The sequence below is a fragment of the Gobio gobio genome, assembly GCF_949357685.1.
Source record: "Gobio gobio genome assembly, chromosome: 5".
In the NCBI taxonomy this organism is placed as follows: domain Eukaryota; kingdom Metazoa; phylum Chordata; class Actinopteri; order Cypriniformes; family Gobionidae; genus Gobio; species Gobio gobio.
In genome coordinates this window covers 1,418,341-1,437,301 of record NC_137101.1, presented here as the reverse complement: position 1 = coordinate 1,437,301, position 18,961 = coordinate 1,418,341, and the positions used below count along the sequence as shown (strand labels likewise).

The following is an 18,961-nucleotide window of genomic DNA, read 5'->3' as shown; positions in this document are numbered from 1 at the left end:
CCTTGCCTTGTGTGCGCACAGAAAACACGAACCTTGTCGCCTTTCTTCGGCTGTAAATGTGCCACTGAAAGTGAATTCAAGGTGCGACACGTGATCGCTCGGTCCGTTGTTTTTGTCCTGTGCTGACCTTCATGCTGCCTTCACATCAAAATCGCGTCTAGTTGAACGCTTGAACGTTTTTCCACAGCGAATTGGATGCGCGTATAAATCGAGCGAGTGTAGTCTTAGGGCGTTTCTCACACACCTTGTTTGGTCCGGATTTTCGGAGTTTTCAGTTTGGTCCGAATCAAAATGACAGGAGTGAAACCTCCCCTGACCACGATCCGGACCAAACAGACGAAATTTGGTCCGACGAAAAAGTCGTCTCGGTCCTGATCAAACTGAACAACGGTTCGGTTCGTTTCTAGTGTGAAAGCATTTTCTGTACGGTTCAGACTTTCGGAGCATTTACAGGAAGTTTATGTTTAAATATTATGTTATTTTTAAATTCTATCTAGGCTACATTTGTTAAGTGAAAAGATGCGCAATATGTTACAAGACAGGAGGTCAGAAATGATTTTGAAAGAAATGTATGATTTTGCGTAGAAAGCCTTTCTTTAAAGTGAATTGTTTCGTATAAATTGTATCTTAATTTTAATCAACGTTTAATCGGATAATCGCCTGGATTCAATAAATAAGAAGCAAATAGTCTATAGCAGACCATAATCGTGGGAGCGATCACATGAACTGAAAAAATATCGGCGAACGCAACAGCCTTGTATCGGCCGATATATCGGTCTAACACTACTACTTTTAAACGTAACGAAAAAATAGTCAAGCAATGAGCACTGTTCAATAGTGGCAACGATATATACTTTATTCATTCTTGTCAAAGACGCTGATGTCAGACGCACGTCCGTTTACAAACCAATCAGTGTCCATCTCCACAGAGATGATGACGAGTGGACGCAAGTGTGTCATGTGCAGTTCTTTAGCGCGCTCGCATAATTGCAATGTGAAACCAAACCAAAACTAACCAATGTATCAAAACATGAACTTCGGTTCGGACCTTGGTGCAGACTTTCAGGAAATGATGCACCGATCATGACTTTACGTGGCCGATTCCGATTTATTTATTTATTTTTACACAATAAAATAAAGAAAGTATACATGAACAAGTTGTTTATTTGCTATTTAACAGGCTAAATTGGCTTTTGGCTAATGAAAACAAGTCGGCAATCTGAAATTAACGATTGGAAATGAAAAGGCTGAAAGGTGAAATAAAGGCAAGAACTGCATATTCTGCAATCCAAACAAAGATGTTACTTAAATCAGCATTTGTTTTTAAATTCAGTGTAAAGAAAAAAAGTCTTTACCAGTGAAATTAAATAAAACCAAAGTATAGAATTGTTCCAAAATGTTAAATCAAATAATGTTTAGTGCAACGAAAAAAACTAAGATGCTCCAGCAGGTGCTTTTTAAATCAAATTAAGTCAATGTTATTTTAAGGTAAAATAAAAATGATCATCCTATAGGCTACAGAACTGATAGGATTTCATTTCAAAAGTGCATGCATGTTCTTCTTTAGGCTACAAAAAGAAGTATTTCGGCTTTGTCACGAGTTAGTTTCGTTCTCATCCGATCCAACACGTGAGAAGCTAAGCTGAACAAACGCTCACTATCTACACTTGAGCTGAGCTCGCGCAACTTTAGCTCGCGCAACTTCAGCTCACGCAGGAAAGTTCCCTTCAGCGCATCTCGTCTCTTCCCTCAGTTCTCCAGTTTCCGTTTGTAACACAAGTGACATGTTCGCGAATGATTGCAATATAGGCGTATGTGCACGCGGGCGCACTTCCGGAAAAAATGGCAGAAAAATACAAAGAAAACCGATTTTTGGTTGGTCAACCGGTGCATCCCTACTTTCAGGTGTGAAAACTTAGTGTTCAGGTGATGTTTAGGCTAAAGTGTTGATCTGTATGTCTCTGTTTCTCCAGCTTCGGGAGTATAAGGTCGTTGGGCGTCTCTTGCCCTCCGCTAAAAACCCCACACCCCCCCTGTACCGCATGAGGATCTTCGCCCCAAACCATGTGGTGGCCAAGTCCCGCTTCTGGTACTTCGTCTCCCAGCTGAGGAAGATGAAGAAGGCCAATGGGGAGACGGTCTACTGCGGCCTGGTGAGCGCGGGCTAATCGAGATGTTCCCCTCCAGGTGTCGGAGGCTCTTCTCTAACCCCAGTGTGTTCTCGCACAGGTCTCTGAGAAAACCCCTCTGAAGGTGAAGAACTTCGGCATCTGGCTCCGCTACGACTCCCGCAGCGGCACACACAACATGTACCGCGAGTACAGAGACCTCACCACGTCTGGAGCCGTCACTCAGTGCTGTGAGTTTAACACAATATAATCAATATATCGCACAATATAATCAATATCACACAATATTACAAAATAATCAATATATCAGGCAATGTAACACCATATAATCAATATATAACACAATATAATCAATATATAACACAATATAATCAATATATCGCACAATATAATCAATATATCGCACTATATATCACACAATATAAAACAATATAATCTATATATCGCACTATAGCACAATATAATCAATATATGGCACAATTTAACACAATATATCGCACAATATAATCAGTATATCGCACAATATAATCAGTATATCGCACAATATAATCAGTATATCGCACAATATAATCAATATATCGCACAATATAATCAATACATCGCACAATATATCGCATTATATAATCAATTTATCGCACCATATAATCAATATATCACATTATATAATCAATTTATCGCATAATATAATCAATATATCGCATTATATAATCAATTTATCGCACAATATAACACAATATAATCAATATATCGCACAATATAACAACATATAATCAATATATCGCACACTATAACACAATATAATCAATATATCGCACAATATAATCAATATATCGCACAATATAATCAATATATCGCACACTATAACACAATATAATCAATATATCGCACAATATAATCAATATATCGCACAATATAATCAATATATCGCACAATATAACACAATATAATCAATATATCGCACAATATAATCAATATATCGCACAATATAACACAATATAATCAATATATCGCACAATATAATCAATATATCGCACAATATAACACAATATAATCAATATATCGCACAATATAATCACTATATCGCACAATATAATCAATATATCGCACAATATAAAACAATATAATCAATATATCGCACAATATAATCAATATATCGCACAATATAACACGATATAATCAATATATCGCACAATATAATCAATATATCACACAATATATGTACATGACTGCAATAATGTTGATGCAGTATATCGTCTAGGCCTCCAACTAACGATTATTTTAATAATCGATTAATCTTTCTATTACTTTTCGATTAATCAATGAATCAGTTTTTTTTTTTTTTTTTTTACATTAATTTCCAATCCTTTATTCAAAAACAGAACTGAAAATCAGAGTGCACCGGTTGCTTCTATAAATCTTTTTTTTTTATATATATATATATATATATATATATATATATATATATATATATATATATATATATATATATATATAAAAATGCTAATCTGAAAACTTAACAGGATGTTAGAACTTGTTCACTACACTCAGACACACACACTCACAAACAAAATGTAATGGGTTTAGTTAAATTGTAATGCATTAGGAATTTCTCTAATGTCCAAACCCATTATATACTCCTGGAGAAAACAGCCCTAATATCGTCCGTTATGTTTACATGATTATGAATGTCACTAGGGCTGTGCGATATTGAAGAAACATGCGATATTCGACATGCCATACGATATTGCTTTGTAAAATCTATTTATTTCCCAAACTGATATCGTTCACTTAAAGCATAACCAGCTGTGTTTACTCATCAAGACGGCCATTTTGACATAACTGTGTGTATTTGACAGTTTGAGTGTGTAACCAGACACGAAAAAATTAACGGCTTGTGCGCACGTTTCGGTGTGTGTCAGACAGCGCGAAACTGCAAGTTGTTTTCCGCAAGTTATTGCGTTTAATAACTCTTTAACGTCAAGCAAGTCACTTAAGTATCAGTCGTGTGCTCAGTCTATTCTCTGATATATGCGTCAACCTAAAACTACACTTTCCACAATGTTGAAGTAGCCTTTTAAAATCATTCAGATATTGCGTGCCCTTGCGATATGTACATTTGCGATAATTTCGATATGTTGCGCAGCCCTAAATGTCACCAACATTTTACTCGATTGTATGTTTTCCGTGACGGACCCGTTTACCCATAATTTCCATAATCTAAAAAATTGGTTGTCATTTGAAAGTGTGTAGGTCTACTTGCATTATGCTGTTATATTAGGATTATATATATATATATATTCAGTGGCATAAAATAGTCTTAAAACGACAATATCATTTATCGCAATTATTTCTGGGACAATATATCGCAAAGCAATTAAATAGTCTTAAAACGACAATAATATCGTTTATCTCAATTCTTTCTGGGACAATATATCGCGAAACAATAAAATAGCCTTAAAACGACAATAATATTGTTTATGGCAATTATTTCTGGGACAATATATCGCGAAACAATAAAATAGTCTTAAAACGACAATAATATCGTTTATCTCAATTATTTCTGGGACAATATATCGCGAAACAATAAAATAGTCTTAAAACGACAATAATATAGTTTATCGCAATTATTTCTGGGACAATATATCGCGAAACAATAAAATAGTCTTAAAACGACAATAATATAGTTTATCGCAATTATTTCTGGGACAATATATCGCGAAACAATAAAATAGTCTTAGGGCGTTTTCACACCTACCTTGTTTGGTCCGGGTTTTCGGACTTTTCAGTTTGGTCCGAATCAAAATTGCAGGTGTGAAACCTCCCCCGTACCACGGTCCGGACCAAACAGACGAAATTTGGTCCGACGAAAAGAGGTCGTCTCGGTCCGGATCAAACTGAACAAAGGTTCGGTTCGTTTCTAGTGTGAAAGCATTTTCTGTATGGTTCGGACTTTCAGAGAATTTACAGGAAGTTCCTGTTTATGTTTAAATATTATAACGTTATTTTTAAATTCAATCTAGGCTACATTGATTATGAAAAGTGAAAATATGCGCAATATGTCAGTAGACAGAAAGTCAGAAATAATTTTGAACGAAATTTTGTATGATTTTGCGTAGAAAGCCTTTCTTTAAAGGGAATTTCATTTTGTATAAATTGTATCTTAATTTTAATCAACGTTTAATCAGATAATTGCCTGGATTTAATCAATAAGAAGCAAATAGTCTAAAGCAGACAATAATCGCGGGAGCGATCACATGAACTGGAGCGTCTCAAATAAACCGAAACTCAGCAGCTACTTGCCTCACAAACATGAGAAATATGTGTATATAAAGCTTGAAATGTCCACTTTTAAACGTAACGAATAAAAAAAATAGTCAAGCAATGCGCACTGTTCAATAGTGGCAACGATATGCGTCCGTTCATTCAACTTGTCAAAGACGCTGACGTCAGACGCACGTCCGTTTACAAACCAATCAATGTCCAGATGCCGCCCACAGAGATGAAGACGAGTGGACGCAAGTGCGTCATGTAAAGTTCTTTAGTCCGCTCACATAATTGCAATGTGAAACCAAACCAAACCTAACCGAATATATAAAAAGTATCAAAACATGAACTTCGGTTCGGACCTTGGTGCGGACTCTCAGGTGTGAAAACGCCCTTAAAATGACAATCGTTTATCGCAATAATTTCTGGGACGATATATTGCGAAACAATAAAATAGTCTTAAAACGACAATAATATAGTTTATTGCAATTATTTCTGGGACAATATATCGCGAAACAAAAGGTAGTTATCGCGACAGGCCTACTCGTTCGACCCGCACACAAACCCAAAGGTCATTTCCGACCCCATGTCATGCCCTTGCCTTGTGTGCGCACAGAAAACACGAACCTTGTCGCCTTTCTTCGGCTGTAAATGTGCCACTGAAAGTGAATTCAAGGTGCGACACGTGTCGTCAAGCGTCTGTTGTGTTTGTCCCCTTTACTGTTGTGTGTTTGTCCTGTACTGATGTGTGTTTGTTCTTCAGATCGTGATATGGGTGCGCGGCATCGTGCCCGCGCTCACTCCATCCAGATCATGAAGGTGCAGGTCATCGCAGCCAACAAATGCCGCAGACCCGCCATCAAGCAGTTCCACGTGAGTTTGCACCGCCGCATGTTTCCTCCGCTCGCACACGCGTGTGAATTAATCGCTGATTTATCGTCTCTTGATTCCACAGGACTCCAAGATCAAGTTCCCGCTTCCTCACAGGGTCCTGCGCCGCCAGCACAAGCCCCGCTTCACCACCAAGAGACCAAACACTTTCTTCTAGTGTGTGTGTGTTTGTGCCGTTCACAATACAGGCGAATAAAAAGTGGAGAAAATCACTTGCGTGTAGTTTGTCGTGTTTCAGTCCATACTGAGGTTTGATGCTTGTTTTAAAATGTGCTGGTAAGATCATGAGTGCCCATCACTAAAGGAAACACTAGAAGTGTAATATACGATTGGTTAGGGCTGCACAATTAGTCGAATTTCTAATCGTGAATATTATTGCGTAATCATTCAAAGGTGCGATTACAAAACAAAATACTTGCATTGTGTTTCTACCGTCATAAAGGATTAGTTCACTTTTAAATAAACCTTTTGCTGATAATTTCCTCAGCCCCATGTCATCCAAGATTTCCATGTCTTTCTAAAGTCGGAAAGAAATTAAGTTTTTTTTTTTTTATGAAAACATTCCAGGATTTTTCTCCATATAATGAACTTCAATGGGACCCAAACGGTTCAAGGTCCAAAGTCCAGTTTCAGTGCAGCTTTAAACGACACCAGATGATGAATAAGGGTCTGATCTAGACAAACCATCAGTTTCTGAGAGAAACCCAGCAGTATTTATGCTATTATTTTACCTCTTATCAGACGAACGTGATCATCTCTGAGCTCAGCCATAACTTCCGCTTAGTGAGGTCAAAATGCGAGCGTGGTCATAGATATATCAATAGTAGATGCCTCATTCTACTGATCCGTGCAGGCGCTAATGAGGCATCTACGTGTACATCTATGACCACGCTCGTATTTTGACCTCACTAAGCAGAAGTTATGGCTGAGCTCAGAGATGATCACGTTCGTCTGATAAGACGTAAAATAATATCATAAATACTGCTGGGTTTCTCTCAGAAACTGATGGTTTGTCTAGATCAGACCCTTATTCATCATCTGGTGTCGTTTAAAGCTGCACTGAAACTGGACTTTGAACCGTTTGGGGCCCATTGAAGTCCATTATATGGAGAACAACCCTGGAATGTTTTCATCAAAAATCTTAATTTCTTTTCGCCTGCAGAAAGAAAGACATGGACATCTTGGATGACATGGGGTGAGGAAATCATCAGCAAAAGTTTAGTTATAAAAGTGAACTAATCCTTTAAGGGTTTTTTCCATGCTTTTAGTTTTAATAAGGCAATTTTATTATTATTATTATATAAATTTATTATTATTTTAAGAAACAAACCAATATATAGTTGACATGTGTGGCTTAACACTATGGAAAAATTAGCATGACTGCTGACAGACTCTGCCCTATTAGCATAGATCCACCCACAACTGCTGACAGACTGCCCTATTAGCATAGACCTGCCCACAACTGCTGACAGACTGCCCTATTAGCATAGACCTGCCCACAACTGCTGACAGACTCTGCCCTATTAGCATAGACCCGCCCACAACTGCTGACAGACTGCCCTATTAGCATAGACCACACCCACAGCTGCTGACAGACTCCGCCCTATTAGCATAGACCTGCCCACAACTGCTGACAGACTCTGCCCTATTAGCATAGACCCGCCCACAACTGCTGACAGACTGCCCTATTAGCATAGACCTGCCCACAACTGCTGACAGACTCTGCCCTATTAGCATAGACCACACCCACAGCTGCTGACAGACTCCGCCCTTTTTTTAGTAAGTGTTTTCATCTTTCATTTCTATATAAAAATATGGCATCCAGTTGCTTCAAACAATGGTCTAAAGCTATTCAAAACCATGTAAATTGTGATAATCGTAATTAATATTCACAATTACAAGGGAATAATCTACTTTTTTTGTCATATCGTGTGGCCCTAATTTGAGGGTTTTTTATTAGAAAACCAGTAATTAATATAGCTAGGGTTGGCAGAAGTTCATCAAAGCATCACTAAACGAAGCCTCTTAAATAGTCTCTGCTGTGGTTTTAATATCAATATCTCACTCATCTGTAGTTAAAAATCCCCACATCTGTGTGTATACCTGAGCTGCTTCATCCCTGATCGCCACAAGATGGCAGAGTTTCACCATGAAATGAGATTCTCCTCGTGTCTTTAATCCAGGCATTGGTTAATCTACAGCATATGATTGACCACTGCTCTTATTAATGCAGATCTCAAAGGCTGTGCTTTATTAAAGGTCCAGTTTATTAAGATGAGCTGTGATAAACTTCAGGTGTGAGTGATTACAGACTGATGCTCTACATCAGGATAAAAGGTGTGTTTGAAGGATGAAAGATTATATTTGATAGTACAGAGGCATCTTTCTCAGGTAAGAGTTTGTGTTTATCCGTCGCTGCTACGTTTGGTTTGGTTGCTGATCAAGTTGCCATCTACATATTTATATGAAATTAAATGCTGGATGGAAATGGCAAAATGTGAATAAAAATGACTGAGAACTTGAGGTGGACACGTTTTGCATTATTACACTCGCGTATTTTGGATACTAAATTTTTTTTGTAGATTATTTGGTATAAAAAAAATATATATCTGCATAAAATTTGATAGAAAAACATTTACTGGTTAAATTCAGGGAGCCCACACCAGAAAACAAAATCGTGCTATTGTAAACCATAACATACATGTTTATGAGATCAAAATAGTAATTGACCAAAAATGATAATTTTTATCTCATAATTTTCACTTTTTGATTTCACAATTGTGCCTTGGTATGCCATAATTTCTTTTTCTGTCATACTTTATATTAGAGCATATTACTTCACGAGTCACGACCGTTAAAAAAACATAGATATGTATACGTAGATGCCTCATTAGCGACTGTTTCTAAGGACCGTTAGCCTTCCGCCATTTTGGAACAGTCAAAACCGGTCGTGAACGAGCATTGTGATTTGTGAACATTCAAAAAAGTGGCCTGTGCATCTGCAACTGTATGAATATCTATATCTGCAATAGACTGAAGCAGATGATTTTATAGAATTTAGTTAGAGCTGCTGTGTGTAACTTTTTTTTGTGTTCAAGATTTACAAAAATTATATGAGACTGTACAACATGAATCCATTTTCCAAACCGTGTTTTTGTCTTACCCTGAATCATTATGGTACACTTATAATGCGTGTTTATATTGGGATTATTTCAGGCCAGACTGGTAGGAACCGCCGCTGCGGAGGAGCACAGTCCCTGCGTGACTCGCCATAGACATAAACAGAGAAGTAGCTCCGGCTGCAATGTTCATCCGCAAGACGCCTGCAGTTCTGTTTATTAACCGCTAGAGCGCAAAGAAGTTACAGCTTTAATCATAAATGGTAGATCATTCTGCATGTTAAACATTTTAAGATCTTTAACCAATATTATCTTATCATTAATATTATTGATGACTTTTAATGAAAGCAGTGAACTCATTATAAACAAGTTAATTGAAAAGAAATCATAAACAATCAGCCATCAAAATAAATAAATTATTTAAAAAATAGTAATGTTTAATAAACATTAATATAGCCTATTTATTAATTTAACACCATGTTTCGTCATAAACTATTATTTGAAAGCTTAAATTCTCACAAATCCTCCTGTTTTGCAATCGTTTTATAAAAAATAAATCACAATTACTGAATTTAAACCATTTATAAGAACAGGGAAATTATAAATTAGGAGTCAAAATTATACATGATTTAAAATATGAAATTATATAATATTCCAGATAGTTTATTATTCTACATTATTTGAATACACATAGATTTGTTAAAAAAAAAAAAAAAAATAGGGCTTCTTTAACTACTCTTACATTTAGTTTAATTTAAGCACTTTCAAAGACCAATGTTTGTTTTCGCACACTTTCCAGCCCTTGAATACTGTCTGAAATTCAAGAACAGTGAAGCCTGTCATTAACTATAACAAATGTTACGTGTTTTGTGTAAACATTATAATAGCTAAACTAACACAATACAAGAAGAACGCGTTAGCTAACACGACTTTAAAAAGTAGCCTAACCGAAGTTGTTAACCTGTAATATTGAGTTAAAACATATATAGGCTATAAAAACACAAACTAACACATTCTCACACGTGAAAGGTTATCCCATGTCTTCGGGCATTTAAATCACGATGGGTTTTACAGAGGCTGCAGTTTTTGTTGTTGTTTAATGCGAGTGATGACAGCATCTGAAGTGTTGACGTGTGTTGGCCGTTCTAAAATGGCGGCGCGTCGACACGCCTGGAGCGGTCGAATGATCCATGAAAAAAAATCTACGTCCGCCATTTTGTCGCTGTCACGTGACCTATCAGCGCGTCGCTTCACTGCCATTCATAAATTCCCTTTTCACCGCGTTTTAACGGTCATCAATATCGTAAATCCTGCAACGTTTTTTGTATCTTACTTTTTTTTTTAATGTATGTACATTTATAACACTAATACTTTGTATTATATTACTTTTATCATGGGAATGATGGTAAAAATGAACAATTTTCTCTCTTTTCGCTGCCGTTATTAATCTCACTCAATTTTTTCCCTCTTTTTGAAAGTTGTGAAATCACTATTGTGGAGTTTTTCTTTTGCTATTTGAGCAAAAAATATATTTAATGTATACTCTCATTCACCACTATAAAAGTTAACCCAAATATGAAGACATCTGCTTCCGAGAAACCCGGAAATGTGAAAAGGGTCTTGAAAAATACCTAATTTCAATTAAATCGTCTGAGAACAAAAAGCTTTAAAACATTATCTGTTTGCAATTATTTTCCTGTTTTCAGTGTAATGTAATTCTCATAATTTGTTAATATGCTCAATTGATATTATCCATATTGATGCAAAAGTTATGAATGGCATACTCTTTCTGCAATATGAAGATATGTATACGATTTCTTCTCTATAAAGACGAGCTCTAACCTCAAGCATGATAATGGAGGCTCTTCCCTAATGAGGTTTATTGTGTTGTTTCACTCACACACCTCAAACAGTGTCTCCGCGTGAGGCTGGTTAATGGATGTGCTGATGAGGGGATCTGTGGGCTGGAGTGGCAGTGCTGATTTCCTCCCGGGACGACACTTTCCAGGAACCGTCCGCGGGTCGAGGCCAGAACCCAAACCTCAAGCCACAGCGCATAAAAGCTCTTGGTTCTGACGGCTCGCCGGCAGGTACTGGGTGTTTCAGCGCCTCTGACGCTTCGGTGTGTGTGTGTGAGAAATGTTTTCAGGACCGTCCAGCGAGGACAACTGAGGTGAAATCTGTGGACATGCTTAGATGTGCGGCCTTTTTCGTTCACAATAAGAGTGACAGTAAATTAATTTTGTATTGACTTCAGTTTAAACCAACACTTAGGCTATACATGTTTGAACATAAATGTGTGTCGGCAGTGTGTGCACACATCCACCCTATAATGGTAAAATCCACAAACTCTTTTTTTTTTTTTATGCCCATAAATCATAAGCAGTGTCTCAGAATAAGCCGTTTGCAGAATTTAGCAATGTGATGTCACATTGAACAGGCCCCGCCCACAACTGCTGACAGACTCTGCCCTATTAGCATAGACCCCGCCCATGACTGCTGACGGACTCCGCCCTATTAGCATAGACCCCGCCCATGACTGCTGACAGACTCCGCCCTACTAGCATAGACCCCACCCACAACTGCTGACAGACTCCGCCCTATTAGCATAGACCCCGCCCACAACTGCTGACAGACTCTGCCCTACTAGCATAGACCCCACCAACAACTGCTGACTGACTCCACCCTATTAGCATAGGCCACGCCCACGACTGCTGATGGACTCTGTCCTATTAGGTGTGTTGGACATCGGCTGCGGCTGGATGCAACTGATCGGCGAGAGTAGCCGCGTGCAGGCGGAGGAGCTGCAAACACAGACGTGAAGTCGGACACTTTCTGCTTCCCGCAGTGACGCTCGCGCTGTGTTTGCACACTTTATCAGCTGAAGTGAAATAAATGCAATATTTGGCAATACACAGATGTTTCAGAGACATTATTGTCATGTAATACTTCATGTACTGCTTAATACAGCGTGTGTTTGTACAAGAATAAAGTTCAACATATAAGCCTACACTATATCAATGAAGTGGGGTCTATGTTTTTAATCAGTTCTATTTTGATAAACATGACAATATAATATCGCGACTACATGAAAGGAGGTTTTACTGTTATAAAAAACAGACTTGTGCGCATTAGTGGAGCTGAAGGTTTTAGAATAAACACGAAACACACGTGATCGCTGTCATGCGGTGAATCTAGCCAATCGTAGAACAGCTGTGTCATCATCAGAGCCCCTGCAGCCTCGAGCAGCTGCTTTGGAGAAACTGCACCGGCTGTATTCGCCGGCTGCTCTCGAATCGCTCTCGCGGTGCTTTGTTGACATACGTCACTGTCACGTGGCGTCGGCGCTGCCTCAAAGTCGGACAAAATTTCTAACCGGCATGCACTGCTTCAAGTCAGCCGCCGATCGGTCTGCGCATCGCTGGGTGAAGTCGAACAAGCCTATTAGCATAGACCCCGCCCATGACTGCTGACAGACTCTGCCCTATTAGCATAGACCCCGCCCACAACTGATGATAGACTCCGCCCTATTAGCATAGACCCCGCCCACAACTGCTGACAGACTCTGCCCTATTAGCATAGACCCCACCCACAACTGCTGACAGACTCCGCCCTATTAGCATAGACCCCACCCACAACTGCTGACTGACTCCACCCTATTAGCATAGACCCCACTCATGACTGCTGACTGACTCCACCCTATTAGCATAGACCCCACTCATGACTGCTGACTGACTCCACCCTATTAGCATAGAACCCACCCACAACTGCTGACTGACTCCACCCTATTAGCATAGACCCCACTCATGACTGCTGACTGACTCCACCCTATTAGCATAGAACCCACCCACAACTGCTGACTGACTCCACCCTATTAGCATAGACCCCGCCCACGACTGCTGATGGACTCTGTCCTATTAGCATAGACCCCGCCCATGACTGCTGACTGACTCCACCCTATTAGCATAGAACCCACCCACAACTGCTGACAGACTCTGCCCTATTAGCATAGACCCCGCCCATGACTGCTGACAGACTCTGCCCTATTAGCATAGACCCCGCCCACAACTGCTGATAGACTCCGCCCTATTAGCATAGACCCCACCCACAACTGTTGACAGACTCTGCCCTATTAGCATAGACCCCGCCCATGACTGCTGACAGACTCTGCCCTATTAGCATAGACCCCACCCACAACTGCTGACAGACTCCGCCCTATTAGCATAGACCCCACCCATGACTGCTGACTCCGCCCTATTAGCATAGACCCCACTCATGACTACTGACAGACTCCGCCCTATTAACATAGACCCTGCCCACAACTGTTGATAGACTCTGCCTTATTAGCAAAGACCCCGCCCACAACAGCTGACAGACTCCGCCCTATTCGCATAGGCCACGCCCACAACAGATGACAGACTCCGCCCTATTAGCAGCAGACATAACCGACTGTCTTTATGTGAACTGTGTGTGTTTTTGGCACAACCGTGTGTGTATTTGACAGTTTAAGCGCAATAAGACGTGAAAGAGAACTTTAATACTCACGGGACGCTCCGTCTGACACACAGCTTTCTGTGCGTGTGCTTCAGGTGTGTGTGTGTGTGCGCTCAGAAAAACAGATAATATAGATAATAAACTCTCATGATGATGAAGAACTGCAATGTCACGTGAGCGCGATAGAGATGATAACCAAAGCCAAACAGAGTTTAGTTTTTGGCAGAGTATCGGCGGCACATGCTGTAGGCTCCGCCCTCTTCTGGATAGGGGGGCGGGGAGCAGCAGCTCATTTGCATTTAAAGAGACATGCACGAAAACGGCACGTTTTTCCCTCCACATACAAATGGGCATTTACAACATGATATGGGGGTGAAACTTCACAAACACATTCTGGGGACACCTGAGACTTGTCTTGTAAAAGGGGGTATAATAGGTCCCCTTTAAAGCGTCCTGTCCATAGCTGAGAACACACTTATGCGCTTGTTCTCCCACACGGCTGATTCAGAAGCGCTGATCCAGCAGCTCACGGCCCACGGCAGCCAATGTGATTGATTGGACTCTGAGTTCCCACATTCAGGACACAGGGAGAGTTTCACAGGATGTGCAGTAAAACGCAGAGAGCCATGTCAAAACCTCCCACTGCGGTCCTGCTTCAACACTCGGTCCAAGCAAACACTTAAAGTATAATGTTTTTGAGACACAGGCCGGCTACTGAAAACCTGCCATGAATGACTGGCCTCACACACGGATCTGAAAAGAGAGAGAGAATCAACATGGGAAAGGGGAAAAAAATCATTAAATAGAACATTTCATGCCGGAGTATTGCAGTGCGTTCTGAGTACACAGATGATCTATTTACAGTGTAACACACTATCAAATGCGGCGTTTGGGAGAAGTTCTGGAGCATTTTTGAGGGGAAAAACAGAGCAGAACTCTTATCACAGTTTGTGTTGGGTTCTGTTTATTCACAGCTGCTTGGTTCAGTTCTCCACCGCGTCCAGAGTGACGAAACGTGGCAAGCGAAATGCCTTCTGATCACTAACAGGGCAGCGACGCACACAAGGTCTCCATTCAGACTCGCACTCCGCTTGGCACGAGCGGCAGAGCAACAATGAGGGAAAGTAAGAAATGACTTTGAACCGCCTGCCCGTCAGTATCTGTTTCACAGGCCAGAGAGCCGAGCGGTGCGGCGCCAGACGCCTCCGGGGAGAAGAGCAGCGGCGAGTCGGACACTAGACATTACAGTCCATAATAAAGTCCCACTGAAGTGCCTTCAAACACACAGCATTATTCAGTGTGTTGACGTAATTTCCACTGAAACAGGAAGACATATCGAACAGCTCCTCCCCTTTAAAAAAAAATAACCAATAGCGTTCAGTTTATATCACATCTCGCCCACTGTCTGATCGTTCCCCATCCCCTATATAGCGCACTGTCTGATCGTTCCCCATCCCCTATATAGTGCACTGTCTGATCGTTCCCCATCCCCTATATAGTGCACTGTCTGATGGTTCCCCATCCCCTATATAGTGCACTGTCTGATGGTTCCCCATCCCCTATATAGTGCACTGTCTGATGGTTCCCCATCCCCTATATAGAGCACTGTCTGATGGTTCCCCATCCCCTATATAGTGCACTGTCTGATCGTTCCCCATCCCCTATATAGTGCACTGTCTGATGGTTCCCCATCCCCTATATAGTGCACTGTCTGATCGTTCCCCATCCCCTATATAGTGCACTGTCTGATGGTTCCCCATCCCCTATATAGTGCACTCTCTGATGGTTCCCCATCCCCTATATAGTGCACTGTCTGATCGTTCCCCATCCCCTATATAGTGCACTGTCTGATGGTTCCCCATCCCCTATATAGTGCACTGTCTGATCGTTCCCCATCCCCTATATAGTGCACTGTCTGATCATTCCCCATCCCCTATATAGTGCACTATCTGATGGTTCCCCATCCCCTATATAGTGCACTGTCTGATTGTTCCCTATCCCCTATATAGTGCACTGTCTGATCGTTCCCCATCCCCTATATAGTGCACTGTCTGATGGTTCCCCATCCCCTATATAGTGCACTGTCTGATGGTTCTCCATCCCCTATATAGTGCACTGTCTGATGGTTCCCCATCCCCTATATAGTGCACTGTCTGATGGTTCTCCATCCCCTATATAGTGCACTGTCTGATGGTTCCCCATCCCCTATATAGTGCACTGTCTGATGGTTCTCCATCCCCTATATAGCGCACTGTCTGATCGTTCCCCATCCCCTGTATAGTGCACAGTCTGATCATTCCCCATCCCCTATATAGTGCACTGTCTGATGGTTCCCCATCCCCTATATAGTGCACTGTCTGATTGTTCCCTATCCCCTATATAGTGCACTGTCTGATGGTTCCCCATCCCCTATATAGTGCACTGTCTGATCGTTCCCCATCCCCTATATAGTGCACTGTCTGATCGTTCCCCATCCCCTATATAGTGCACTGTCTGATGGTTCCCCATCCCCTATATAGTGCACTGTCTGATTGTTCCCTATCCCCTATATAGTGCACTGTCTGATGGTTCCCCATCCCCTATATAGTGCACTGTCTGATGGTTCCCCATCCCCTATATAGTGCACTGTCTGATGGTTCCCCATCCCCTATATAGTGCACTGTCTGATGGTTCCCCATCCCCTATATAGTGCACTGTCTGATTGTTCCCTATCCCCTATATAGTGCACTGTCTGATGGTTCCCCATCCCCTATATAGTGCACTGTCTGATGGTTCCCCATCCCCTATATAGTGCACTGTCTGATGGTTCCCTATCCCCTATATAGTGCACAGTCTGATGGTTCCCCATCCCCTATATAGTGCACTGTCTGATGGTTCCCTATCCCCTATATAGTGCACTGTCTGATGGTTCCCCATCCCCTATATAGTGCACTGTCTGATGGTTCCCCATCCCCTATATAGTGCACTGTCTGATGGTTCCCCATCCCCTATATAGTGCACTGTCTGATTGTTCCCTATCCCCTATATAGTGCACTGTCTGATGGTTCCCCATCCCCTATATAGTGCACTGTCTGATGGTTCCCCATCCCCTATATAGTGCACTGTCTGATGGTTCCCTATCCCCTATATAGTGCACTGTCTGATGGTTCCCCATCCCCTATATAGTGCACTGTCTGATGGTTCCCTATCCCCTATATAGTGCACAGTCTGATCTCCTATAGCGCCGTATATTGAGTTAAACGCTTCTCAAACAAGAACAAATGTAGGCGGGGCTTGATTGTGTCTGTGAGGGATTGATTGGATGGTTGTGGTTTGCTATTGGCTGATCTCATGTGAGTGACAGGTGGCCCCGCCCCTCGTCATCAGAGAAGAGATGAAGTTATTCTGACTCAAGATGACCAGGAACATGAATGTAATAAAATAATAATGAGGTTAATCTGCAGTTAAAGAATAAGAATTGTCAGTTTTATATTCATGGTGACTCACATTTGCATATGGCGTGCATTAGTGCCGCCCACTTTTTCACTGGCATTGGCGACCATTAAAAAAGTATGTTCTGTATAGTATGAATAAAATCTGGACGTACTATATCCACCATGTTGTCATTATCATGTGACCAGCTTCACCTCCATTCACAAATCCTGTCCCGTGGCATTATGGGATAGTAAAGTGTCGTAGGTCATCCGGGACTTTTCGGCCATTGTTTTATGAATAGCCTACTATTACTCGTCATTACGCACTGCGAGTGGGCGGAACTCTTCTAGGTGTGACTCTCTGATTGGTGGAGATGTTTTGCAGAATCATGGGTAATGTAGTTTTCCACCAGGATTCCAGATTGAATGCATGGCTTTAACAAAAGCACAGATGATCAAACTCTGAGCTCGCATTAGGGCTGTTTTTAAAGCTTTAGTTATCGTTGAATTAAACTGCCCTATGGAGAAGCTGAACGCTCCCGGCTCCCCTGAATCCTGCGGGACTGGCATTGGGAAAACTCAAATAAAGCCGGCATTATCAGAGCCGAGCTGAAGGAACCCAATACACGAGCTTTTGTGTTCATTGAGTTCAAATTGACCTCTTTTCCTCTAAAGGTCCAACAGTCTTTCCACAAATGGATTCCTGATCCATTAAGAGAGCAGAAAGCCGGGAGAAAGAAGGCCTCTCCTTTCAGGTTGACAGCAGGGGAATTCTGGGATGTGTTGCCAGGGGCGACCACAGGATGAACTCGAGGAACGTCAGCCCAGACAGGAGGGAATAAGCTTATTTAACGTTCCAGAGGTTGAAAGTGCACCGCCAGCGTTTCACCGCCGCTATAAAAAGATTTATACCCCAAAAATAAAAACAACTCCGACTGAAATATCAACACCAATCATATTTCATGCTTACAGGCCACAGATGAACAGCTGATCACTGATGCGCACATGCAGATTTATGCTTTATTGCATAAGAGACTCTCTAATTACTTTCTTGTTTTTGGCCCGAACATGATTTGTGCATATTATACTCAAAAATATGTGTAAGACTTTATATACATAACATTACAGATGTAATGTTGATCTTCGTCAATTCACTGTAATCCTGGTTCATAACAGAATTCCGACTTTATTTGAAGAATTACTCGGTTTGTGTTGTGTGTATTATTAACTAAAACTATTAAAAACATTTAAATTCAATAATATTAAATAAAATAACAAAAAATTCAATTAAAATCAATAAAAAATTACATTTTATAAAATTATAATAAAATAAAATTAAATTTAATAAAATTAAATTAAATACAATTAAATAAAATTATAATAAAATTAAATTTTATTTAAAAGTTAAATAAAATTATGATAAAATAAAAAAATAAAAAAATAATCATTTAAATAAAAGTATAGTAAAATAAAATATTTTTTTTATTTAAAATGTAAATTAAATTTAAATAAAATTTTTAATCAAATTCATTTAATTGAAATACCATTATAATAAAATTATAATAAAATTAAAAACACTTATAATAAAATTAAATAAAAATAATTTAAATAAAATTATAGTTAAATAAATTTTTTATTAAAAATGAATACA

The 18,961-nt window shown here is 40.2% G+C and overlaps 1 protein-coding gene across 2 annotated transcripts in view; it reads left to right on the top strand.

Annotated features, from left to right (window-relative positions):
- rpl18a (ribosomal protein L18a) overlaps window positions 1-6,496 on the top strand; it is a 7,704-nt gene extending 1,208 nt beyond the window's left edge. Inside the window, exons 1-5 of one of the 2 annotated variants that reach the window (XM_079817311.1) lie at window positions 1-915; window positions 975-2,153; window positions 2,230-2,359; window positions 6,157-6,266; window positions 6,349-6,496. The exon at window positions 1-915 is cut by the window's left edge and continues 1,208 nt beyond it. In XM_079817311.1, the coding sequence (XP_079673437.1) occupies window positions 1,956-2,153; window positions 2,230-2,359; window positions 6,157-6,266; window positions 6,349-6,441 (531 nt within the window). In that variant the 5' untranslated portion in view covers window positions 1-915; window positions 975-1,955 and the 3' untranslated portion in view covers window positions 6,442-6,496. The remainder of the gene's footprint in view (window positions 916-974; window positions 2,154-2,229; window positions 2,360-6,156; window positions 6,267-6,348) is intronic. The other variant, XM_079817310.1, reaches the window with a different exon arrangement.
- Window positions 6,497-18,961: the final 12,465 nt, after the last annotated feature.